Source organism: Eriocheir sinensis, chromosome 7 (assembly GCF_024679095.1).
Source record: "Eriocheir sinensis breed Jianghai 21 chromosome 7, ASM2467909v1, whole genome shotgun sequence".
Lineage (NCBI taxonomy): Eukaryota > Metazoa > Arthropoda > Malacostraca > Decapoda > Varunidae > Eriocheir > Eriocheir sinensis.
Genome location: NC_066515.1, coordinates 23,637,852 through 23,660,796, shown reverse-complemented (window position 1 = coordinate 23,660,796; position 22,945 = coordinate 23,637,852). Strand labels below are relative to the sequence as shown.

Here is a 22,945-nt window from a genome sequence, read left to right as displayed (position 1 = left end):
TATATATGCAAGCATGCTCTATTGAAGTCAGCAGTGGTTGCAGCTTTGCGTAGCTTTTGTGGGTCTTTCTCTGTATCTAACAAGAGAGTTGGTGGCTACTCAGTGCTGTCATTTGGTATCCAAGGTTCATATTCTCGAGGCCTCTTTTGGTCCATGAGAAGACCATCAAAAGGAGAAGCATTGGTTGATATAAAGGCAAGTGGCGAGTCAACAGCTCACATGCGGTTAAGATGTTCGCAAAAGCAGCAGCATTAGGCAGCCAGAATCAGTCGACAAGCAGCCCTCAGTCAGCTATAGAGCTGCGCATGGCAGTTGGTTATCTGGCATCAGTGAGTTGCAGAATGTTAATCCAATGCTTCTTTTTTTTATGGTCTTCTCATAGACCAAAAGACGTCTCGAGAATATGAACCTTCGATACCAACTGACAGCACTGAGTAGCCACTACTGTCTCTTGTTAGATACAGAGAAAGCCACACGAAATCTAAACAATGCTGTAACCACTGCCAACTTAAAAAAAAGCATGCATTTTGCACAGCCTACTTCCAATATATATATATATATATATATATATATATATATATATATATATATATATATATATATATATATATATATATATATATATATATATAAAATGATGGATTTGATAAAATAAATGTCTCCTTAGGTAAGGAAAGTGTTATTTTGAGGAGGATTCTGGCAAAAATGAACTGTATGTACTAATTAATAAATTACCTTTATAAATTGCTACTCAGTTTCAATGCTGACCAGAAATTAGTAGAGGGAAGAGTAAGAGTGACTTCAGGATTCAGCCCAAGCAGTTGTGTTTGTCTCCTCAGCCACAAGTTGTGCTGGCTGTGTGGCCCGGGCCACAATATGGATGAAAATAAATGTCATCGTGTGGATGGTTGGTAGTAAAAATCAAATCATCACATATGTAATCTTAATCTCTTACTTTATGTAATGGCATTGAGAGTTGCTGATGTATTCTGTAGATGGAATTTTACCATAAAAAATATAGGATAACATTCATGATGCCATTCCCCTCTTTTCAATTATGATAACTATTCTCCAAGAAGTATGTATCATGTCATCACATTTCTCATTATGTATATTTTTTGTTTGTTTGTTCATCAACAATAATCCATTTGAAAATTTAAACACCTATCAGTGGCTACTTAACACGACCTGACCTACAATCTACATGTAAATGAAGATACGCCAAGTACTCAAAATACTGTAGGGTGTTCAGGTTGCCAAATTTGTATAAAAATAATGAACAAGCAGATTCACAAAACTACTTTGAGTTTGTGGTCAAAACAGGTGCAGCTGCAAGTGTCTATATAGTCTGAGGCATTGCTGGCAGCAGGAGTTAAAGAGTGCAGAAACTGTAGAAAATTTTGAGTGATAGCCATATCGGTTTATCTTACAGGCATTTCATAGGAAAGAGGTTGTGAGTGATTAAAATTATTTCAAGATAACCACATACATTTTCATTAAGTATGTCTGGTTACATATCAGCTGCATACTTGTAAATAGCAGTTCAATGTACATAAAAATTTGTACTTAAGTGTATGCACAATAATTCTTACTTAATATTATTTCATCATTTTTCATATGTGCAGCAGAGACTTGAATACAGTGTACATGAATTTTACTTAATACTGAATGACACAAGTGGAATAAAACTGATACTTTGAGATATTAAGCAATAATATTTCCACACACATTTGTGCTAGTTTGTGTAGCTTCACTCTGCACTTACAAAAATGCACTATGGTTCAAAATACCTATATAAAAATAAAAAATAAAATGAATAAAAAGTGATTCTCAAAAGAATAAGATGAATGACATTCGTTTAATAACATTTTAGTTATAACAACTCAGTCTGATCTAATATGACATCACACCAGCGGCAGTTGAAATTAATGGTCCGATAATAATGTCTAGAACCCATTTCAATAAGGAAAGTGGAACTGGACTTTAGGAAGTAATAAAATACAATATAGAAATATTTCCCTCAAGTCCATGCTTACATGCAAGACACTGAGGACTCCTTGATAACACTACTTTGTAAAGTTTCTAGAATTTAAGGAAACTGTGCTCAAACAAAGAACCACAAGAATTTTCTTTTATTCCATCTAAAAAGGGCTTCATAACACATCAAAATATGCAACAAATTATTAATATAAAGTTGCAGACTGCATCATGAAATATCAGAAATGTCAATGATTACGCTTCCATAAGTCACCATACACCCCCATGCACACTGACCAGTGCTTGGAGCTGACAGACTCTTCCACATTTTCCATAGGAAGCAGGGCAGCACCTCTGGACTGTCTTCAGTATCTACCCCTGCGGTCACGACGATCCCTGTCCCGAGAGCGAGAGCGCGACCTGCGGCGGTGCTTGCCACCTTCATGCTTACCTTCGTGCTTTTCTGTGTGTCTCTCCCGAGACCTGGAGTGGGAGCGAGAGCGATGGCGGTAGCGGGAGCGGGAAGAGCGTGCCAGCAGGTTCTTCAAGTGGTGAGAAATAGGCTTGACGTGCCAAAAGTTGCAGAAACCTCCTTTGCCACACTGTCCCATCTCAAACTGACGGCAACAAGCTTCTCGGAAGTCAGCAACAGGACACAGATCACAATAGATGGGGCGAAACATGTACCAGCGGTTGTTGAGGTCCTCGGCCGCCTTCACAGCATCCTCCTCTCGTCGGAACTTGATGTACACGTTCCCGCGCAGATGGTCACATTGGTTGTCACACACGCACATCTCCTCAATCTCCCCGTATTTTTCCTCACACTCAAAAAATACATCTTCAAAGAAGTACTCAAACTGCTCCTGGATCTCATGGTCGCTCATGTTGGCCAGATGGGAGCCATCTGCTGACTTTGCTGAATTCTGCTGACTCACATACATGTTCTGCATTACCACTGTCTGGCTGTTGAAAGAGTCAAGGTGAGAGGTGATAGCTACTGATCTGTGATGAGGTACTATATTGAACAATCCATGATCCTTATCTTAATCTTAAAAGTAAGAATTATAGTCAAACCTCAGCATCTACGGATTTGAACATCCACGTGATAGCCCATAAATGTTATAAAGTTAAAGATTTAGGTATCTATGGGTTTTCTTGAGAACTTTTGTGGCCAGGAAAAGCACTTGTGGTTCATCGTACACCCTGCCACCACCCCATGAACCTTCATACTTGCAGTAACCACGCTAGTGGCTGCTCTAAGTATTGGGTATGTAAGTATCTGTAAAAATATATCCATGGATCCTCAACATCTGTGTGTATCTGCTAATTAACTCGTGGATGTTGAGATTTAACTTTTTTTTTTTTTTTTTTTTTAATTTGGGTAAGTATTTTAAAACTTTTTACTGGACTATGCTACTGAATTGTACCTGTCCCCGTGTATTCACTGGTTCACTATTCATGGATCTGCATTTTCACAGATACCACCAGTGCAGTACAGTATTTTGCTTTATAGTCAGACAGCTAATCGGTGGTTTATGACAAAGCTCAAAGCTCTGAAACAATTGGAAATTGTTTGAAACAAATGCATAAAATAGTATATCAGTATAGCGTATGTTAGACAAAGCGCAATATAGTCAGACAAATTACAATCCTAACAACATTGCCACAGAAAAGTAGCGTCAATATTACAAATGTTACAACAACAAATACCATTAACTTGACACTTAGAGAAAATGGAATTTCATAGCAAAACATGAAACTGAAGCATCGAACTTAAGCCGCCCCTCCTTCACCCTCTACATCCCCTTCTGCCATGGCAAGTGTACATTGTAAGGCCTGAATCCACCTTCAGAACAGTATATGTACAGCTTCCCCTGCGGAACAATGCCTTGTCGTCGTCGCAACGCCTGCATACCGGAGGAGGATAAGCGGAGGATAATTGAAAAATACAAGGCGAATAAAGATTTACCTAATCTGCAGTTATGTCAAACTGCGTTTGTTGAGCTGTTTTGCGTGAATGACAAACTTTATTGCTACGGTGGTATAGTTCGGGACTATGATATTAATGGTGACCACTGTTTTTCTATTCCTCATATCTGTCTATCTATAATGCAAAATACTGTATTTAGTATTCTTGATACTGACAGGTCATCATACATGCTTATGTGGGCACGTCTGATAACCTGTCAGTACCCACTGGTACTGAGCACTCTGGTACCATTACTGTATGCTATAGCTGGTGCTGTTAGTACCAGTAATGGTACCAGTACCTCCTCAGCCTTACCGCTGATAGGACCTGTTTGTTTATGTTTATCAGCTGAACAGCTGCTTGAAGTTGTGATCCAGTATTTATACCCATTAATTTTTTTTTTTTTTTTTTTAAGAAAGAAGCATTGCATTGTCCATTGCATCTTACTTGATATGTACTGGGAAATTTCTTAAACTTGAGAGAAAGGTTTCCCTTTCAGATTACTCTGAATTTCTTTCTTTCCTTTAATTGTAAGTCAGTTTAGCCAGCACAACCAAACCTTACCTGTACTGTGGTTTGTTGTGTTTCCTGGAGCACCTCTCACTGTGCCGACAAGCTCCGGTCTTGATGTAGAAGGAACAGTTGACTTTGTCCTTCTCTGTGCCATAGATGGAGGCAAGGTATTCTGCTCCTGACATAGACATCTTGCCAAGTGCTGTACAAGAAATGGAAGAGGGATTAATATGTAAGTATTAATATTTAAAGTACTAGTAATTTATAAATATAACTTAGTCCAGTATGTGCTGTACTTTGCTCTTTTCTTGTCTTCCTCTCTTCATCCCTGCCCTGCCTTTCCCTTCCCTCAAGTTTCTATGTGCTTTCATCCTTCCTATCCCATTTTCTTTCCTTCCCTTCCCTTCTAATTCCTCTCCCCCTTTCTTCTATTTTCTCTTCCTTCCCTTCCTCTTCCCATTTCTTTCTTTCCCTTTCCTTCGAATTCCTCCTCCCTTCCCTTCCATTCCTCTCCCCCTTTCTTCCCTCCCTTCTATTTTCTCTTCGTTCCCTTCCTTTTCCTTCTGATTCCTCTTCCCTTCCCTTCTTCTCCTCTCCCTTCTATTTTCTCTTCCTTCCCTTCCTTCCTTTTATTTTCTCTTCCTTCCCTTTCCTTTTATTTACCGTACTCTTCCTTCCCTTCCTCTCCCCTTTTCTTTCCTTCTAATTTATCTTCCCTTCCCTTCTACTTTCCCTAACCTTCCTTCCCTTTCCTTTTATTTTCTCTTCCCTTCCCTTCTTCAAAACGCCCCTGAGCCTCCCCACCCAACAGGTATACAGGGGCGCCCAAAGCACCTCTTCCCGCCTCAGCCTGAAGGACAAACCCCGCCATTACCAGTCCCAAGGCACCTCCAGCACGAGACCCAAGAGCTGATAGAAAATACGTTACCTGAGGCGTCTTGAGCCGGGGAAATGGATGAAAAACAGGTGATGCAGACCGGTGGCGTCCCTCACCACGCCGCCATAACACACACACACACACACACAGAGTTGTAGTGACACATAGATTATCGTACTCATATAATCGCATTTACCGGTTTCTGGCTCTTATTTACTGCCAGGAAGCATCAATAATATAACATTTTAACGATAGCTATGTATGAAGCTGGTTATTGGGGTATAGGAGACAGTTTTTGTGGAGGAAATCGGTAAAAATAGGAGGCTGAGTACGAGAATCTGCCATTATTGCACAAATGACACATAGATTCTCGTACTCATATCATCGTATTTACCGGTTTCTGACTCTTATTTATTGCCAGGAAGCATCAATAATAAACCATTTTAACGATAGATATACATGAAGGTGGTTAATGGGGTGAAGGAGATAGTTTTCGTGAAGGAAATCGGTAAAAATAAGAGGCTGGCATTATTGTACACAGTTGTAATGCCACGTAGATTGTCGTACTCACAGCATCGTATTTACCGTTTTTTGACACTTATTTATTACTAGGAAGCTCCAATAATTAACCATTTTAATCATAAATATATATAAAGCCAGATACCGGGGTGGAGGAAATAGTTTTGGGCTAGGAAATCAGGAAAAATAAGACTGAGCATCAAATTGTCGTACTCAAAACATTTCATCTATCAGTTTCAGGACCCCAAAACTGTCTCACCCACACCAGTAATGCTATCTAATTAAATAAAGTGTTAAAACCGTAAGGCAGTGATGTTTTATTGAGGTGATTGTATGTAAAAACTGAAAAATATGTTGAGTACGATAATCCAGTAACATTGATGTCACGTTTGTTCTGTCTGTGGTTCTGATATGGTCATAGTTATCTTTCGTTACGTTTATTCTGAGTGATTTTAAATACAGATGACTCTTTATAATGTACGGTAAAGAATGTGTGGTGCTTGCTAAGGGATCAAATGTTTAGTAGGATGCCATAAGGTAAGCTCATCAAGTAAACTAGCCGTGAATCTATTTGAGAATTTATAAAAAAGACATTGAAACTGACTATTATGTTATTATATATTGTAAGAGAGGGTGGGGAGAAATCTCAACCGACCTGTGATATCAAGTTCAAGTTCATTTTGTTTACGTTTCAAGATCAAGATGTACAATTTGTGTGGCCGCCGCGAAGGGTGACCAAACCAAAGGAGAACAAGGGCGAGGGAGAACACCAAGGAAGAAAGAACGGTAAAAGACCACAGGAAGAAGATAAAGGAAGGTGAGTCAGCTCTGGGCGGTATTAAGACACCTTCGCCAGACATCAGCAATTCTAAAGGGTTCCAGTGAATGTTTCTTGAGCTTCACGGGTCATAAAACTACTCCTGGAAAAGCCCACAACTCCTTCGAAAACCTTGTCAATCAAATGATCTTGGGTGGCAAAATGTCTTATAATACAGGGTCCTTGAGGCCAGCACATGACTCGGTACTCTTTGCTCGCCATCAAGTTCGTCTTCTTCTTTTGATCTGTTCCGCTTTGTATCCCCTCTTAGGTCCTCCTTGGCACTTCCTTACACTTAGATTCTTCACTACGCACTCTTAGTTACTTCACTGTGTTCACTTATATACTTTGCACTGCACTGATGGAGATTTTAATTTCAAAGTATGGTCTTGGGGATATATCGAGTGATTATTTTTCTTTTTTTGCATTTTGGCAGTTGGACATCTTACCTAGACGGGTTCCACGAGAAGGGAACCCCACAAGTGCCAACACGCCAGCAGAATGCTTATTCGCGTAATTACTCTTAGCACTAAAACTATTAAGCCGCTGCTGGAATGTGTGTTGATTGCACTAAGTAAAGACTAGTTATAAAATATAATGACATATGTATATAAGTGAAAAAAGTATAAACAGGTTAGGTTGGGTTATTTAGTGTAATTAGATTTAAGAATGGTACTGTATTATGCAGTGGTGTGGTGTCTTCATCTCAAACCAAGAGCTTCAGGGCAGCAGGTGCATGGCGCTTCCATTATTTAACAGAGCTAAGTTGATGACATGCCAAGTGATTACATGAGCCATGAGTGGTGGACTGACAGGAAACTCACTAGTGATTGGTATTTGGTAGACCCAGTATTAACATGATGACATTAGAACACCTGTAACTCATTGTGGCGGCCAATAGGAGTGTCATGGCCCCAGTTCCCTGACTTCTCACCTGGTATTTTTATTTTCCCCTGATAGCACGAAGAACGATGGGCTGGCAAGAAGCCAAACTCTACTAATGATCGTCTGAAGTGTTCTTGTGCTCCAGACCCACAAAGCACTGCCTCAGAATGGAGAAAAAGCTGCCCATCATTGAAGTGACGAAGGACAACTTTGAAGAGGTGTGGCCTTCCATAGCCCAGGCCGTGAAAGATGCGACGTTTGTGGCCGTGGACTGTGTAAGTGCTGCCAACACCTCACACCCAGCACAAGGATATTTATATGGATGGTTGTATGAGAGATGAAAGGCAGGGTAGGGATGTTTGACCCAATGCTGAAAATGAAAGGTACAGAGCAGTCCATGGTGATGGGCCTATTTGTAGATTACACAATGTTGTTGACAAAAAATGATAACATGCTGCAGAGGATTATTGGCATATTTGACAGCAGTGTAAGGAAAAATTGAAAGTAGGTGATACTTGTAGGGTCCTGCCTCCAAATCCCATTTATCAAGTTTAACTCATGAATATTTTTGGTGTGTGTGTGTGTGTGTGTTGAATCCATTTTAAAAGTAGGAAATCATGATGTGGTGTAGTATGACCTCATTTGGTAAGACTTTTGTCAGCTCAAAGGAGTGTTGAGCCAACTCCTTATAAGAGTTACTACCATGATTTCAGGAGCTGTCTGGCCTTGGTAAAAGAAGTAAGATCAACAGTCAAGAGCTTGACATTCGATACCAGAACTTGGCGGAAGTAGCAAAAAGTTATGCAGTTATTGCCTTTGGATTATCATGTTTCTCTTGTAACTCTGTGAGCAGTATCAGTGTGCAAGATGGAAAAGGTAAGATCTAAGTCTAATCATATTCATTCATATCTTGGTACTATTCTGACAGAATTGACTATTAAAATGATGTGAACTTTTAATTGAAAGTAGTTCTGTAAAACGAAGAGCACTATAACCTCTGCATGCTAATCTGACCCAAAACATCGCCCCTTGCACCGAGGAGGCTCCTCCCCCTTCCCAGGTTAGATTAGTACGTGGAGACTAGTTTTTTTCTTTTTTTTTCTTCATAAGAACATAATATAAACATAGAACTATGAACTTATTTGAGAGAAGAGGAAACTGGTTTAATTATTTTTACACATAGGAAAGCCAGAGAATTAATATTAAAAATTTATCATTTTGTTTTTCCCCTCTACAGGTGAAGAACAAATCCATAGTCATGATTACATGGTGCAGACTTACAATGTGCTTACCATGTGCAGTGATCCTTTCACTGTGGATTGCTCATCCCTCAAGTTCTTACTAAACCATGGATTCGACTTCAACAAGCTATATTCCAAAGGAACCCCTTATTACAAAGGCTGTGATCGTCAGGTATGGCAAACAGAAGATATTTGTTAGTTTTCTGATTACAGTTATATCCCTTACTTCATTTATATGCATTTTTTGTAATTAAGTTGCAACATATTCATTCATTTAACCTGGTATTGTGTGACTGAGTCGTACTTTTTGCCTTGCAGGAAAATGAAGCGCCTAGTGTGCGGCACATTTTCTCAAAACTCCTGGAACACAGGAAGCCACTCATTGTACATAATGGCTTAATAGATCTGATATTCCTCTACCAGTCATTCTACACTGACCTCCCAAAGAAGAATGATACTTTTGCTGCAGATCTTGATGACCTCTTCCCACTGGGTGTTTATGACACAAAGTATCTTGCTGAATTCCACCTGTCCATGCCAGCCACCTACTTGGAGTACTTGTTCAAAAAGATGTAAGTTTTCCTCAGTTTTCATTATAGAGCTTGTATAGTATTATGGTATCATATTGAAAATTCGTCGGCATTTTCTTTCATGATAAATTTCATAACTTACTTTCAAAGCTGAACACTTCACTCAAAAGAAAATTCCACTCTGTATGATTCAGGACAGGACGTGAAAATTTGACAGAGTACCCACTTGAGACTGGAGCATAAATTATTTCAATTGAAACTGTACATTGCTTAACTGTTGATTACATGCTAACTGGGTTCACTTCATAAATTTCTCCAACAGGCAGCTAAAGAATGCCTCTCGTCAGAAGAAGGGAGAATGGCATGTGCGGTTGCAGTTCCCTCCCTATCCTCAGCAGGCACCCAGTATCAACTGGCACTCCTACCTTCAGATCCACTCTTACAGCGTGGAGAATGATGGTGATGAAAGGGAACTGTGCCAGAATTTTGCTGTAAGTTGAGTTTTACATTTCAGTAGTTATGCTCTTTGATTTCAGTGGCTTATTGACCTCTTAGAACAGCTCATAAGAATAGTAATTTTTTTCCAGTTACATGGGTTTTGTACAAAGAGAGAAGTGTGTCCCATGAGCCACAATATCAATAGAGTCGTCAAGGTCCTACAGACTTCAGGAGCCAAGAAGCGTGGAACCTCGAAGTACACTGGTCCTAAGGAAGGCTCTCTCGTCCGCATCATAGAGAAATTCAGCATGCCAGAGGAGCAGGTTAGGTCACATAAAAGGAAACGCTTATCTGAGAATAAGGGTGTAAAGTTACTCCTAAGCCCTAAGGAGACAGATGAGCCAGAGAAGGTCATAGATGGTCCTCAGTGTGTTGTCCCAGTGCAAGTTGCAAATGATGACATTCGTACTAGCAATGGACACAGGGCTGGTTTTGATGCTTTCATGACAGGATATGCATTTGCCAGTGCTGTTTCAGGAAAGGGAGTGTGGACTTCAAAAGATAAACCCTTTACAGCTGCAAACATTGGTCTTGTTGATCAAGTAAATAAGATGTATTTGATGGGGAAAAATATTCCTTTCTTAATCAGAACTGGAACTTATGCCAATATGTCTGCAAAACACTGTAATAAAATAGTGAAAGTGAGAAATGGAGAACAAACTTTGAAAAATGTGTAAATCACTAAGAAAATAATTGGTTTTGTCATCATTGTGATGTACAGAAGCCCCCCGCTGTTCACGGGTATTTGGTTCCGCGAGATTCCCGTGATTCGCGATCAATGGGACTAAATTCAAATAGGGAAAATAGGGTTTCATTCTACCATCTCGATCGAATAAAAAAATTGATTTCTAAGGCATTTTTAAGCATTGTTATATAGTTTTACTTACACATAAATCACAAATTAAATATGGACTGTAATAATTTAACACTCACGTCCAGGCAAGGGGTAATAAAGGCTCTGTTTTTCCCTGTATATCTTGTGTTTAAGCTATTATTGCTGCTCTCCTGGTGAATTTAATTGTCTGATGTGATGGTTGGTTGTGTTATTTAATGCCCTGACCCACCCAGTAAGCGAGAGTGAGTGTGTAAAAGTTCATGGCCTCACCGTCCTCGCCGTGGCTGCCATCTTGTTTGTTTTGCTCCAGGTACACCAGTGTTGCTAGATCATTGTACTTAGCACATAGTATATTCCGTTTCCTGACCCATAACTATTGCATAAAACATCCCTAATTAACGGTTTTAACAATAACTTTAACTGAATATCGTTATTAGTGCGGGGACAGCATTGCCAAGCTTGAAAGACCCGAAAGGCATCTGTGTATCATACTTAAGGATTATTTCACTTACTTTAACACTGTAATGTTCGGTTTGGAGGGAAAGAGATGTAAAGTTATTCCAGTTTTATTAATTATGTTTTCTGTGTCCCAGATTAATGAGCTTTCACTACAGTGCATGTAGGATAACTGTAGTTCTTAACCACCATGATCCTGTCAGCCAAACGTCAGACCCAACGGGAAATACGTAGTGCGAATAGCACTGCGGCCTTCCATGCAATCAATTGATGTTTAGAAAGCAAAAATTTTGAAAGAGACAGTCCTGTACATCCAGCCCAAGATCCAGCCCCAGGGACGGTTTCTTTGTTTACATTGCGCAACGTTTGAGCTGGACGCTGCAGACCACATATACACGAGTTTTCATCTGTGTTCGGCGGGGGGTGTCGCAAGTACCCTACCCGCGTATAAGTGAATCCGTGAACGGCGGGGGGCTTCTGTAATCCTACACTAGCAAAAGATTTAATGAAAGGTTTCTAGTTTTAAAATTTATTTTGAAGTCACTTGTGCCAGTAAGCCAGTATGATCACCCAAAAGTACTGTGCTTGGAAAAACAGTATGTGCCACTGATGCATTTTTACTTAATTGTATTTTTTGGTTTTGGCTGTATATGTACATTCCTTATTTTTTTATGCATTTTTGATTTTTGCTCCTGAAATGAGTTTCAGTTGGTATTCATAGAGAATTGGTATTATTATTATTATCATTATTGGACATTCTAAATACTGTGATCCTCCAACGAGCTACAGTGATGAATCTCATTATATATCAGTTGACTCATGACCAAGTGGCCAGCACATGATGATGACCCTGAATAACCCTGCTGCTACCAGCTAAAGATTTCTACCATTGCTGAGTGGCCAAAGATACCATTTTGCTGCCTAAATGACCACAAATCAACACAACCTTTGGCAGCTATGGACATGCACAAAAGGAAAAGGAATATTATTTGGATATAGAGGTAAATAAATTTCATGACATGTATTTTACTATGTTTAGTTTTCTTTCCCTGTCATTTTTGTATGCTCTTACTGAAACATGGAAAATCATTCCCAGATTATTATTACATTTAAATCATAGCTAGATCCACATGTGTACTAATGAGTGGCTGTAAACAAGTTTATACAGTATATTCTTGATAGTTGGGCTATAAAATAAGTTCTAAATCACTGATGATATTCCATGCTTTAGCAATACAAAATCCTAGGATGTTAATAGACAGGCATAGAGGTGTCAATCTTGTGAGCCCAAGCTGTCAGACCACCCACTATATCCTTGACATTACAGTCTAGCTGGGAGAGAGAGGACTCTAATTGCTGCACTGCTAATTGAGAGTCATTTCCTCTTCGACAGACACAGATGACATTCTTTGTTGCTAGCCCGGAAAGTTTAGTTTGAATCAAGTCAATACTTTCTGTTTTATTTAGTTTTTTCAAGGGAATGTTGATACAGTTGGGGAGGGAGCATATTTCCAGCTCAATGGGCAACCTCACATCTATGAGGATGTGCGGTTCCTCAGCTTCCACAAGTGCTTTGTACTCCTCAACTGTCACTCTCTTGTCCTTTTCCAGCAGTGTCAGTCCCTTGTCTTTGTCAGTGGGTGCAGCTCCACAAAATTGCTCGTAATCTATAAGATGCTTTATGGAGGGCTCCTCCCCACACACATCACAGGTGCTATTCCTGCCACGTAGTTTGACTGTCAGGAACATTCCCTGACGACCATCAAACACAAGGAGTTTTTGTGAGAGGGGGGTTCCCAAACTGCTTACAATTTTGATGGCTTCCAGTGCCTGCACACTCCCTATGATACCTGGAACTACTCCCAATACACCTCCATCAGAGCAGTTTGTTACAGTCTCTGGGGGTGGTGGCTTAGGATGGATGCAGCGGAAACATGGGCCTCCTTTGTAGTGATAGACAGTCAACTGACCCTCATACCTCAGGGCTGAGCCAGACACGAGGGGCTTGTCTGCCATCACACAGGCATCATTAAGTAGGTATCGGGTGGCCACATTATCAGTGCAGTCCAACACAACGTCATATTGCCTGACCACCTCTAAGGCCACTTCACTTGTAAGGGAAATCTCATAGGGAACAACATTCAACTCACTGTTCAATGCCTTAACTGAATGAGCTACAGAGAGAACTTTAGGAATCCCAACCCTTTTTTCTGTGTGCAATACCTGTCTATGGAGGTTACTCAACTCAACGGCATCATAATCTACCAACCCAATCCGTCCAACCCCAGCAGCAGCTAAATATATTGCTGCTGGGCATCCAAGGCCACCACATCCAACAATTAGAACAGAGGCTGCTAGCAACTTTCTTTGTCCCTGTGGACCTATCTCAGGCAGGATGAGCTGACGAGAATACCTGGCAACCTCAGGGCAGGAGAGAGGCCTTTCCTCAAGAGTAGGCAGTTGGTGGTTCACAACATTCTTGATGATGTCCAGTGAATGGGATGCCATGCCCTCTTGGCACTTCTGTAGCTGCAGCTTCAGATTCAGGTTTTCCTCCTCTGTCTTCTGGAGCTCTTCTAGCAACTTCTCTATGGGCCATTGCTTTCTGTCTAAAAACATCAAACTTTTTTTTGCATCAAACATTAAGTTAATAATTGTATCAATGCATTCAAAACAAAACAAATCATGTTAAATATTTTACAGCTTCACCCATGTTGGCAGAATAATAATTAATAAGTACCTGCGTCTGTGGCATTGTTCATCTTAGACAGCTGTGCGTGTGCCTGTGAGTGGATTCCATCTCCTCCCTCTCTCCCATCATTCATCATGCCTCCAGACTCTCCTTTACTTGCTGTAAAGACTTTTGTCAGTTTTCTTACAGGAACTGCAGCTGTTGCTTTTTGCAGTATTTTGAGAATGAGGTAAAGCTTAACTGAATATCACATGGTTGAATTACACACTCCAGTTGAATTTTGTCAACACTGCCAATACTGACTAAACTTGCTGACACTGTAAAACATTGCCAAAATTAAAATCACCAGAAAAACATGAACCACGTGAGCAAATCATTGGTTGGGTGAAACTGTAAATTGTCCAGCTTTAACTGATTTTCCTTGATCTGAAAGTGACTGCCATTTGTATAAAATATTTGTTGTTTTTATACAAAAAATAAGGGTAATTGTGGAGATTCACTACGCGCCTCCAAAATACGATATTACGCCTCCATATTATAGTTGAGGGACAAAATATATGTCCCTTAACCATAATATGAAGGCGGAAAAACTTAAAAGAAAAAGTTGTAAAGGTACTGAAAAGGCAGATTATACATACGCATGCTGTTTTGGTGTCGGCGGCAGTGACAGTGTTGCCAACGATCCGGTTAGCGATGGTACGCTAGGTTAGCTATGGTACATTTAGTTAGCGATTAGCCAAAGCATGTGAGACCAGGTTCACCATGCGTGGTTATTATCATTATTTTTTTTTAGAACACGCACCTTTACCTAATACTATACCCGGCCCAAACCTTTACAAAACCCTTTGGGTAAAGGAGTGTTCTAAAAAAAAAAAAATAACCACGCGTGGTGAACCTGGTCTCACATGCGTGGGCTAATCGCTAACTAAACGTATCATCGCTAACCTAGCGTACTATCGCTAACCGGATCGTTGGCAACACTGCCACCACCGCCGAAGCACCGACACCAAAACAGCGCATGTATGTATAATATGCCTTTTCACTACCTTTACCACTTTTTCTTTACTTTTAAGTTTTTCCGCCTTCATATTATGGTTAAGGGAGATGTATTTCATCCCCTAAGTATAATACTGTATGGAGGCGTAATATCGTATTTTGGAGGCGCGTAGTGAATCTCCACAATTACCAAAATGTTTCCTTTCTGGTATTTATTAAGAATCGGTAAAACTGCAGGTCTAGTCCTTCCTATAGTCGTTAATATCTATAATGGATTGTATAATACTGTCTACACAGCTTCACAGCGAGTTTCAGAGCGCATAGTCATTTACTGCCAACATACTTGCTCTATCGCCAATGAGGATGCATATATTATGAGTTATCCTTGTATGCAAACACGTGACCAGCCCTACAGTGTGAATATGGTTAACGTGTTACAGCAGTCATGAGAAAAATAACTCACACTTTGCCTCCTCCTCCAGCCCTTCTTCTTCTTCTTCTTCTTCTTTTGACCTGTAACGCTTTGTATCGCTTCTTAGGTCCTCCTCCTCTCGTTCCTCCCTTCTTATTCACACAACTTTCTTTTCAGCGTTATGTAATTTTCTAATCTGAAATAAAGCCACTTATATACACTTATACGGACATTTGTGCTTTTTTTCCCAGCACTGAACACTTTTGCCAACTTTACCATTCTTCTTTCCGTTTTTTTGTCTCCATACAGCCCCAACACTCCTCTAGTCTCCTCTCCGCCTATTACCATCACTACTCCTGCCACCAACTCCCTCTCTGCCGCTCATAGTTGCTGCATTCCACTATTAGGTGTTCTACTGTTTCCATCTGCCCCAGCTACAGTCCTGGTTTCAGGGTTCCTGTTCTTGCTTTAAACAATAGTTTGCTCCCCAGTCTCCTACATGCCAGTGTACTCCCTCTGGTTTCTGTTTCCTACTGTACCATTTTAGCGTTGACTTGCCACTCGTTCCTTCCTGCCATTTGACTTGTCCGGTCGTTTCTACTGCCTTCTTCACATCCCTGATCTCCATTTCATTCCACTCTTCCCTCAGGTGTTCTCTCCTTTTCCACCTCTCTAACTCTTTCCCCAGGTGGACTTGTTTCCACTTTCTTGCAGTATTTTCTTTGCCCATCTCTCCTCACTACTCTTTTCAATTTTCTTAAGTTTACAATTCTTTCCTTGAATGTACTCCATCCCATATCTCCTCTGCCTACTGTGTTCTGAACCTTTTCTAGCTGTGCGATGTCCCTTCTCTGTAGTGTTATCTCTGATCCATAGAGGCAATATGGTACACCTACTCCTTTCCACAGACTTCGCCCTACATCATATTTGTTTACTACTCTATTGCCTCCATTTATTATCATCCCTGACATCCTCCTTGCCTTCCCTTCATTCACTTTCCTCTGTTTCTCCCCTCCTATGCCTTCCTTGCTAACCTCCATTCCTAAGTACATATATTTATCGACTACCTCCAGCACGTTGTTTCCTAGTACCCATTGGTTACTGCCTCCACTACCAAACTCCATAACCTTACATTTTCTTTCACTAAATTTCAGGTCCCACTCCCTCCCATATGCCTGAGCTATGTGCAGGATCTCCTCCATCTCCTCTTTCCTCTCCGTCATCAACACTACATCATCAGCGTAAGCCAGGCACCCTAACTTCTCTCCTCCTCCGCCGCACGCCGCCTTGTTTGTTTACCTGTGCGCCTGTCAGATGACCTCGGCCTTGCCTTGGCAACGGCGCTTCCTAAACCAGTGAGTTTACTGTTGCAAGTATACAACAAAGGAGAAGGAAGCAACATGCCCTAAACAAATTTGGTTTTCTTTTTGCTTTATGTACTTTTTTTAAACTCATGCAGTTTCGTTTTTTAAAACACAGGCTCAAGGGCCAATGCGACGGAGATGAGCACTTGATGAGCACCGCGGCCACGCCAGTAGAGCGTATGCCCCCAACTTTACCTTTACTTTACCTGTATAAATAAATAAATAAATAAATAAGTGATACATACAACTTGTTGAGGAATATGAGTTTCTTTGCATACACCAATGGTGAAATGGTACAGAAAATAAGTATATCATTCATTGAACCAAGACTCATATGCAGCAGTATAGTATTAAGATGGGTGCCAACTGCCCAGTCTGAGAGACTTCAGCCATAGAGAATCGAATCTACAATTAGCAACACTAAATGAGAAAAGTAAATGAGGTGATATGATTATGATCTATAAATGTGTCAAAGGAAAAGGAAAGGTTGACATCAATTAATTTAGTTCCTGAACAGCTACCTTCTAGACACCACAGCAAACTATTAAAGAAAAGATTAAAGAAAGACGAGAAAATTTAGCTATCCAGATGTGCAAATTATACTTAAATTCTCTCTCTCTCTCTTTCTCTCATGAGGATAAGTCCAATACTGCACACAACTAGGTAAACACACATACTGAGTAGCATTTATGAAAGTATTTGCCATGATCATTGAAAATAAATGATAAAATCTGATAATTTATCAATTACACTTAATTATAATTGCCAAAGAATAAAGGAAAGCATTGGGAAAATATGGAAATATTATATTTATTTACATATCACCTCTTGAATGACAAATTAAATAAGATAAGTCTAGAGTTACTGAAATACCTTTTGAGATGTCTTGAAACTTTAGTATGGTTAGCAACTGAAGATGGTACAGAAGATGAAGCACAAGAAAACCAGTCTTTGTACACTCCTACTGTAACAAACATACTGGAGGAATGGTATATCAGTGATATCAAAGATAAACTGATACAAGCTGAGGTTCCACCTGTCTGACTACCTGACTATTTATTATCACTGATATGATGAGCAAAGTGTCTCAGCAGCACCTCCTGCACCAGCCTGTACTGCTTGTAGATGAACTGGTACTGAGTCTGTGTGAGACAGGGCAGTGCACCCTCCATCCCCTCCAGCTGGGCTGTCTTGGATGCTCCCTGGGCTGGCTCATGGAGGAGGCAATTCTGAAGTGTTGTGCTGATGAAGTTCAGATGTTTGCATACCTGACACAGAAGCATGTGCTGTTTTTAAATAAATTACATATGAATATATATGTATACACTGTCTCATAAAAAGCTTAAAGGAGCAAGTTACAGTAGAATTTGCCAGGCAGTTTGAGCAGGTCATTTATACATGCTAGACAGAAAATGGGAGAGAAAGATGTAGTGGATATGGAATGGCATTTAAGATGGCTTAGTAATACCAGAGGTAGTGGCTTAATGGTCACCTAGTAGGCATGGCGTCCTGGAGGACCTGGGTTCGAATCCCACCTGCCGATAAAAGCTGACAATTTTCAGTCATCATTGAGTGGCCTAAGACAACTCATAATGCTGTCCTGAAGACCACCTCTCAAACCAGACTCTAGATAAAACTCTCTAGAAAGGACCAAACATGAGTTCCAGGGGACAACAAGAGTCAAGTAAGATAGCGCCACTATAAAAACATGGAACACTAGAAATCTATCCCACAAATGAGGAGAACTAGAAAGACTCCAAGAACCACAAGGTACAGGGATATGAAATAAGTTATATTGATACTACTGCTGTTGGACCCTTGTTACTCAAGTTTCAATCCCCAAGAATTCAGTGTTAAACAAAGGTCCAAAATCACACACCTCGGGATCAAACGTTGGATTGAGTTGCTGAGAGAGTGAAGAAAATGTGGCCAGCCAGCAGCAATAGTCTGGGGAGGCTGGGTTGACTTGCTGATAGTGCTTGGAAAGGCAATGACTCTCAATACTGGCTGATGTACTAAGCACACTTGCAACTTTCATTGCCTTATCATTCACGCTCTCCATGTGACTATCTGCTGGATGAAAAGCAAATAGGAAGGTCACTCTTTCAATTTCTACTTATTATACTTAAACATCCTGCTGTGTCAAAAGGAAAGTTCACTGTATTACTCAAACTAGGAAAATTAAAGAGGAAATTGAGACTATAATCCTTACATTCTAAATCTAAACTTAGTTTAAGTATATATACAACTTTGATACCTAAAACTGATACACTAAAATCCTAGAGCTAAGAGTGTGGTCGAGAAAATAAGAATAAAGCAATAGAGCTTATGCCTACTATCATTACTTAGGTTCTGGTTAATAAGAGACCTTGAGGGGGGTGAGCCTCCTGCAGGTGGGGTGTGGAGTCCTTGGAATCCTTGAGTCCTCCTGGCTTAGTGGCCTCTTCATCCACAAGTTCTACGACATTTTCCTTGGTTGTGCATGACTGAATCCTTGGCTGTGCTGGCTTGTCAATTATCTTTATTTTGATATTATTTCCTTTACCAACAGATTTGAGTATTAATTCAAGAGGCAAGCTTGTCCCATTTATTCTCAGGTGTTTTTTTGAGTTTCCATCACTTCCATCAGTGGTTAGGTTCTCTTTGGGAACCATGACAGTGTGGACGGAAGGCAATTTCCGGCGGTCGTCCCCTTCGGCCGAGATGATGAGAATGCTGTCATCGGGTCTGTTGATGTTCAGCTGTTGAACTGTCTCTAAGTGTGTCTTTTTATGTGCCTGTAAGGGAAATCAACATAACACAAATTCCAAGTTAAAAACATTATATATACTAAATATTACTAAGTTGTAGCATACAGAATGTAGCACTGCTCTATCCCCATAGCTGCTACTATCCAGATCCCATGGATATCTATTTACACACCACCATAGGTTGATACATTTGCTTGGAGAGCTATACTTCTTCACATCTGTACTGTACTTGGAATTTACTGTTTGCCTAATACTATGCAAGAATTCAAGTCCTATGATTTTATATATCAATAATATTATTATGTTTACTCAGAAACTTGAATCAAAGACATAACATACTTCCAATAACTTTAGTTTTGAGAATACTGCTGGACAAAGGAGGCACTTCCACTGCTGTGTTCCTGCATGTGCTCTCAGGTGTTTGCGAAGGTTGTGCCTCATCTTGAAACTTTTTCCGCAGTCTGTGCAAGAGTGTGGTCTCTCAGAGGAGTGGCGCTTGCTGTGACGATTCAGCTCACTCTTGCAAGTGAACGATTTGCCACATACCTCACATGAAAAGGGTTTCTCACCTGTAAAATAAAGTTAAAAGGTAAAGGTAAAAAGAATGAGTTCTTTTGGCACCAAGCTCATGTTAAATTGAGGTTCTATTGAACTTGCAAAATTTGATTTTACAATCCTGACCTGTGTGCTTGCGCATGTGCTTCTTGAGGTATTCATTCTGCTTGAAGGTCTTGGAGCACACAGAGCAGGTGTACAGGTGCTGTGGCTGGGACTGATGGGTCAGCAGGTGGCGCAGGTGGACACTGAGTTGCCGGCTCTCCAGACCACACTCCTCACAACTGAAGCCAAATGGAAAGTATGTCCAAGTATTTTATCATGACCATTAATACGAATAAAGGGACTCTTAAAACAATTCCTGGAGACAAATTAAAGTGAATCAAATCCTGGAATTTCAAGAGTAATAATACCAATACCAGAGTTAAAATAGTACTATTTCATGATTAATATCTAAAAGTTAGAATTGTGAAATGTCTGTCTGTACCGGTGAGGCCTGTTGTTGGTGTGGATATTCATGTGTTCGGTGAGGGCACACTGGCTGGAGAGGCCGCGCCCACACTCACAGCACACAAACGGCTTCTCTCCTGGAAAATTGCAGAGTACATGTATAAATGCACACAGTTACTTTTCATTGCTTTATATATACATGCAAAACAGCATTAATGTACAAACTCATACAGCGTACTTAGATAAAATTCTCTAGTACTGTCTTTCTCTTATGCAGTATTGTGTTTGATGATAAGCTGTGAATTGTGAAATAAAGTTATGTAAATAGTAATTATGTTTATGAAATGCAAAAGCAAAAGCTATGGCCTCTAAAATTTCAAGAACTTCATGGTAAAGGTTGTATTTCATGCATTCCTATACAAATGATAAAGACATGGTTCTCTAGTTTGCAAGGCATTAAAAAAGAGCATTGTCTCACCGCTGTGCTTGACAGCATGACGCAACAGAGCCACTCGGCTGCGATAGCGAGCCTTACACTCCCCACATTTGTACGGCTGTGAGAGCAAAAGCTTCTTGTCTGCATTTAGTTGGTTTGTGTCTTTGGGTTTCATCTCTTCCTCTTCCTTTTCTTGTTTCACAGTGTTCTTCTCCACACAAATGTTTCTGCTCTCTGCTTCCCCCACTGTTAGGTAGTCGCTGAGAGTGCCAGGGGGCCGGGGGTTCCTGCGTGGCCGCTCCATCCTACCCAAGAAAATACAAACCATTTCTGTGATTTTAATATCTTTTACACATTACTACACGGCAAGAAGAGAACAACATAAAAGGATGGACATGGCATTAAAAAGAGAAACAGTCCTTCAAGGTAGGTTAATAGTTACTGTGGAAGTATAGAGACCATATATCTGTCTCTGAGCAAGTCATGAGGACATCCTTCCAAATCAAATACCTCCTCAGCTCAGGACTTGCAGAAGTACCAGCCAAAATGAGCAGGTCACCTTCTGGGTAACACAAAACATGCCCATATAGCTGGAGTTGACATTTATGGATTATGCAGGTAATAGGCCTCGATTCAATTTCAAGGAGTAATCATTGAATCCCAGCAAGCAACACCCTCTGATTCTACAAAGACTTATTACCAAAGACATCAATTTGTCTCTTCACATTTCCAGATTTGGCGTTGCAGGGTGGTCACGGTGATGCACGCCCAAGTGTACGCCCCTCCTGACGGATTGATTGCTACTGTCTTCTCCTGGGGTCAGTGGGTGTTTCAGGGGGCTGTGGGGCCGTCAAAATCTGTCCTTTATTTGTAAACAAAACCCGGACAGCTCACGACACCACAACGGGCTGTCAACTCACTGCCACTGCCATAGAGGATAAGTAAGCAGGAGGTGATGGGAAAACTTTCATTTGACAGAAAAGGAACAAAATTGAAAAAGGAATTACGGATTAGGAGTATATAATGCGAAATAAAAAAAAAGAGCCGGAACACATGTACACACACACACACACACGAACACGCTCGCACGCAAGAAGAGTGATTTTCATTTTTCAAGAGAACGTTTGAAGACAAGAAGGGGTGCCATTGCAAAGGTTACTTATACTACCCTGACTAACCTAACCTAACCTAACCTCATGCACCCACAATATATACTTAATTCTTTTGAGCTGTTCGATCCGCTTTGTATCGCTTAATCTTAGGTCTTCCCTGATCCTTCTTACTTCATACTTAATTAAATACTTTACTACGTACACTTATATACTCCACTCGATCTGTGCTACGTCTTATCAAGTTACCCCTCTCCCCTCCCTCCCTGCTGTTACCTCCCTTCCCTCCCCCATGCCCGCGTCTAGGTGGTGGTCAAGGAGACTATCGATCGTATAAAGTCTCCTTGGTGGTAGTACTACGTTCAAATAATTTCCTGATGGTATAGCCTACACGTACACCTTTATACTTTACCAAATCCTTGATCATCCCCTTATTAATTGTGTATATAGTTTCGATCGTTCGGGCGCGGGCTGCCACATTTTTGCATACTTCATACTTACTAACCCATAAAGAATATTTGCTATCATCCACCCACTTCACTTAGAGCACTTTATCTTTGGCATGGTTACAATTAAGGCAAATATTGATTGATCGATTATTATTATTATTATTATTATTATTATTATTATTATTATTATTATTATTATAGGAACTACAATATCTAGGGGCAAATGCAGACTCACTTAGCACAGCTGAAAGAACATTATTGTTAATAAGCCAGCCTGCCCACCAGCTCAGGTGTACGTAGGTGCAGCTAGTGGCTCTGTGGGGGGTATGCACTATAGCAGGACATTGCAGGACAATCGAATGACGCGAGTGTCACGTCGTCTGGACATCGGTGCGAGGGAAAAACGAAGAAACAGCAGGGACTCACTAAGTTTTGCAGTCTATCCATCTATCTATCTATCTAGAAGTGTGTAGTGTGTGTGTGTGTGTGTGTGATCCTTTGTCTCCTTACTTTAAAAAAAAAGCTGTGCTGCGCGCGTAGGATATAGCCTTCGTTTATATTATGCATATCTTTGTATAAGGATTCTTAGATCACTGGGCCATACCAGGGGCCGGT

The 22,945-nt window shown here is 40.5% G+C and overlaps 4 protein-coding genes across 11 annotated transcripts; 1 reads left to right on the top strand and 3 right to left on the bottom strand.

Annotated features, from left to right (window-relative positions):
* Positions 1 to 2,117: 2,117 nt before the first annotated feature.
* LOC126995077 (splicing factor U2AF 35 kDa subunit-like) lies at positions 2,118 to 5,518 on the bottom strand. The gene is made up of 3 exons (XM_050854368.1): positions 5,388 to 5,518; positions 4,511 to 4,661; positions 2,118 to 2,940 (listed from the first exon to the last, which is right to left on the bottom strand). Exons 2-3 carry the CDS (start codon positions 4,648 to 4,650, stop codon positions 2,343 to 2,345), a joined length of 738 nt encoding a protein of 245 aa, XP_050710325.1. The 5' UTR covers positions 4,651 to 4,661; positions 5,388 to 5,518; the 3' UTR covers positions 2,118 to 2,342.
* Positions 5,519 to 6,182: 664 nt separating this feature from the next.
* On the top strand, positions 6,183 to 12,147 carry LOC126995045 (target of EGR1 protein 1-like). Of its 4 annotated transcripts, XM_050854347.1 has the most exons (9): positions 6,183 to 6,392; positions 6,552 to 6,672; positions 7,109 to 7,185; positions 7,633 to 7,832; positions 8,271 to 8,433; positions 8,795 to 8,970; positions 9,117 to 9,370; positions 9,651 to 9,819; positions 9,916 to 12,147. In XM_050854347.1, exons 4-9 carry the CDS (start codon positions 7,725 to 7,727, stop codon positions 10,501 to 10,503), a joined length of 1,458 nt encoding a protein of 485 aa, XP_050710304.1. In that variant the 5' UTR covers positions 6,183 to 6,392; positions 6,552 to 6,672; positions 7,109 to 7,185; positions 7,633 to 7,724; the 3' UTR covers positions 10,504 to 12,147. The 4 variants fall into 4 exon arrangements, with proteins under 4 accessions (XP_050710304.1, XP_050710303.1, XP_050710310.1 ...); XM_050854346.1 differs by lacking the exon at positions 7,109 to 7,185 and having other exon boundaries at positions 6,189 to 6,392; XM_050854353.1 differs by lacking the exon at positions 6,183 to 6,392 and having other exon boundaries at positions 6,478 to 6,672.
* LOC126995066 (adenylyltransferase and sulfurtransferase MOCS3-like) lies at positions 12,138 to 15,284 on the bottom strand. The gene is made up of 3 exons (XM_050854360.1): positions 15,269 to 15,284; positions 13,858 to 13,968; positions 12,138 to 13,726 (listed from the first exon to the last, which is right to left on the bottom strand). The coding sequence occupies exons 2-3, from the start codon at positions 13,943 to 13,945 to the stop codon at positions 12,369 to 12,371; spliced, it is 1,446 nt and encodes a 481-aa protein (XP_050710317.1). The 5' UTR covers positions 13,946 to 13,968; positions 15,269 to 15,284; the 3' UTR covers positions 12,138 to 12,368.
* Positions 15,277 to 22,698, bottom strand: LOC126995015 (zinc finger protein Xfin-like). 5 transcript variants are annotated; one of them, XM_050854334.1, is made up of 9 exons: positions 22,566 to 22,698; positions 20,815 to 21,077; positions 20,374 to 20,473; positions 20,013 to 20,170; positions 19,671 to 19,900; positions 18,950 to 19,358; positions 18,461 to 18,654; positions 17,455 to 17,849; positions 15,277 to 15,413 (listed from the first exon to the last, which is right to left on the bottom strand). In XM_050854334.1, exons 2-8 carry the CDS (start codon positions 21,074 to 21,076, stop codon positions 17,634 to 17,636), a joined length of 1,569 nt encoding a protein of 522 aa, XP_050710291.1. In that variant the 5' UTR covers position 21,077; positions 22,566 to 22,698; the 3' UTR covers positions 15,277 to 15,413; positions 17,455 to 17,633. The 5 variants fall into 5 exon arrangements, with proteins under 5 accessions (XP_050710291.1, XP_050710294.1, XP_050710286.1 ...); XM_050854337.1 differs by lacking the exon at positions 22,566 to 22,698 and adding an exon at positions 22,087 to 22,110; XM_050854329.1 differs by lacking the exon at positions 22,566 to 22,698 and adding an exon at positions 21,780 to 21,996.
* Positions 22,699 to 22,945: the final 247 nt, after the last annotated feature.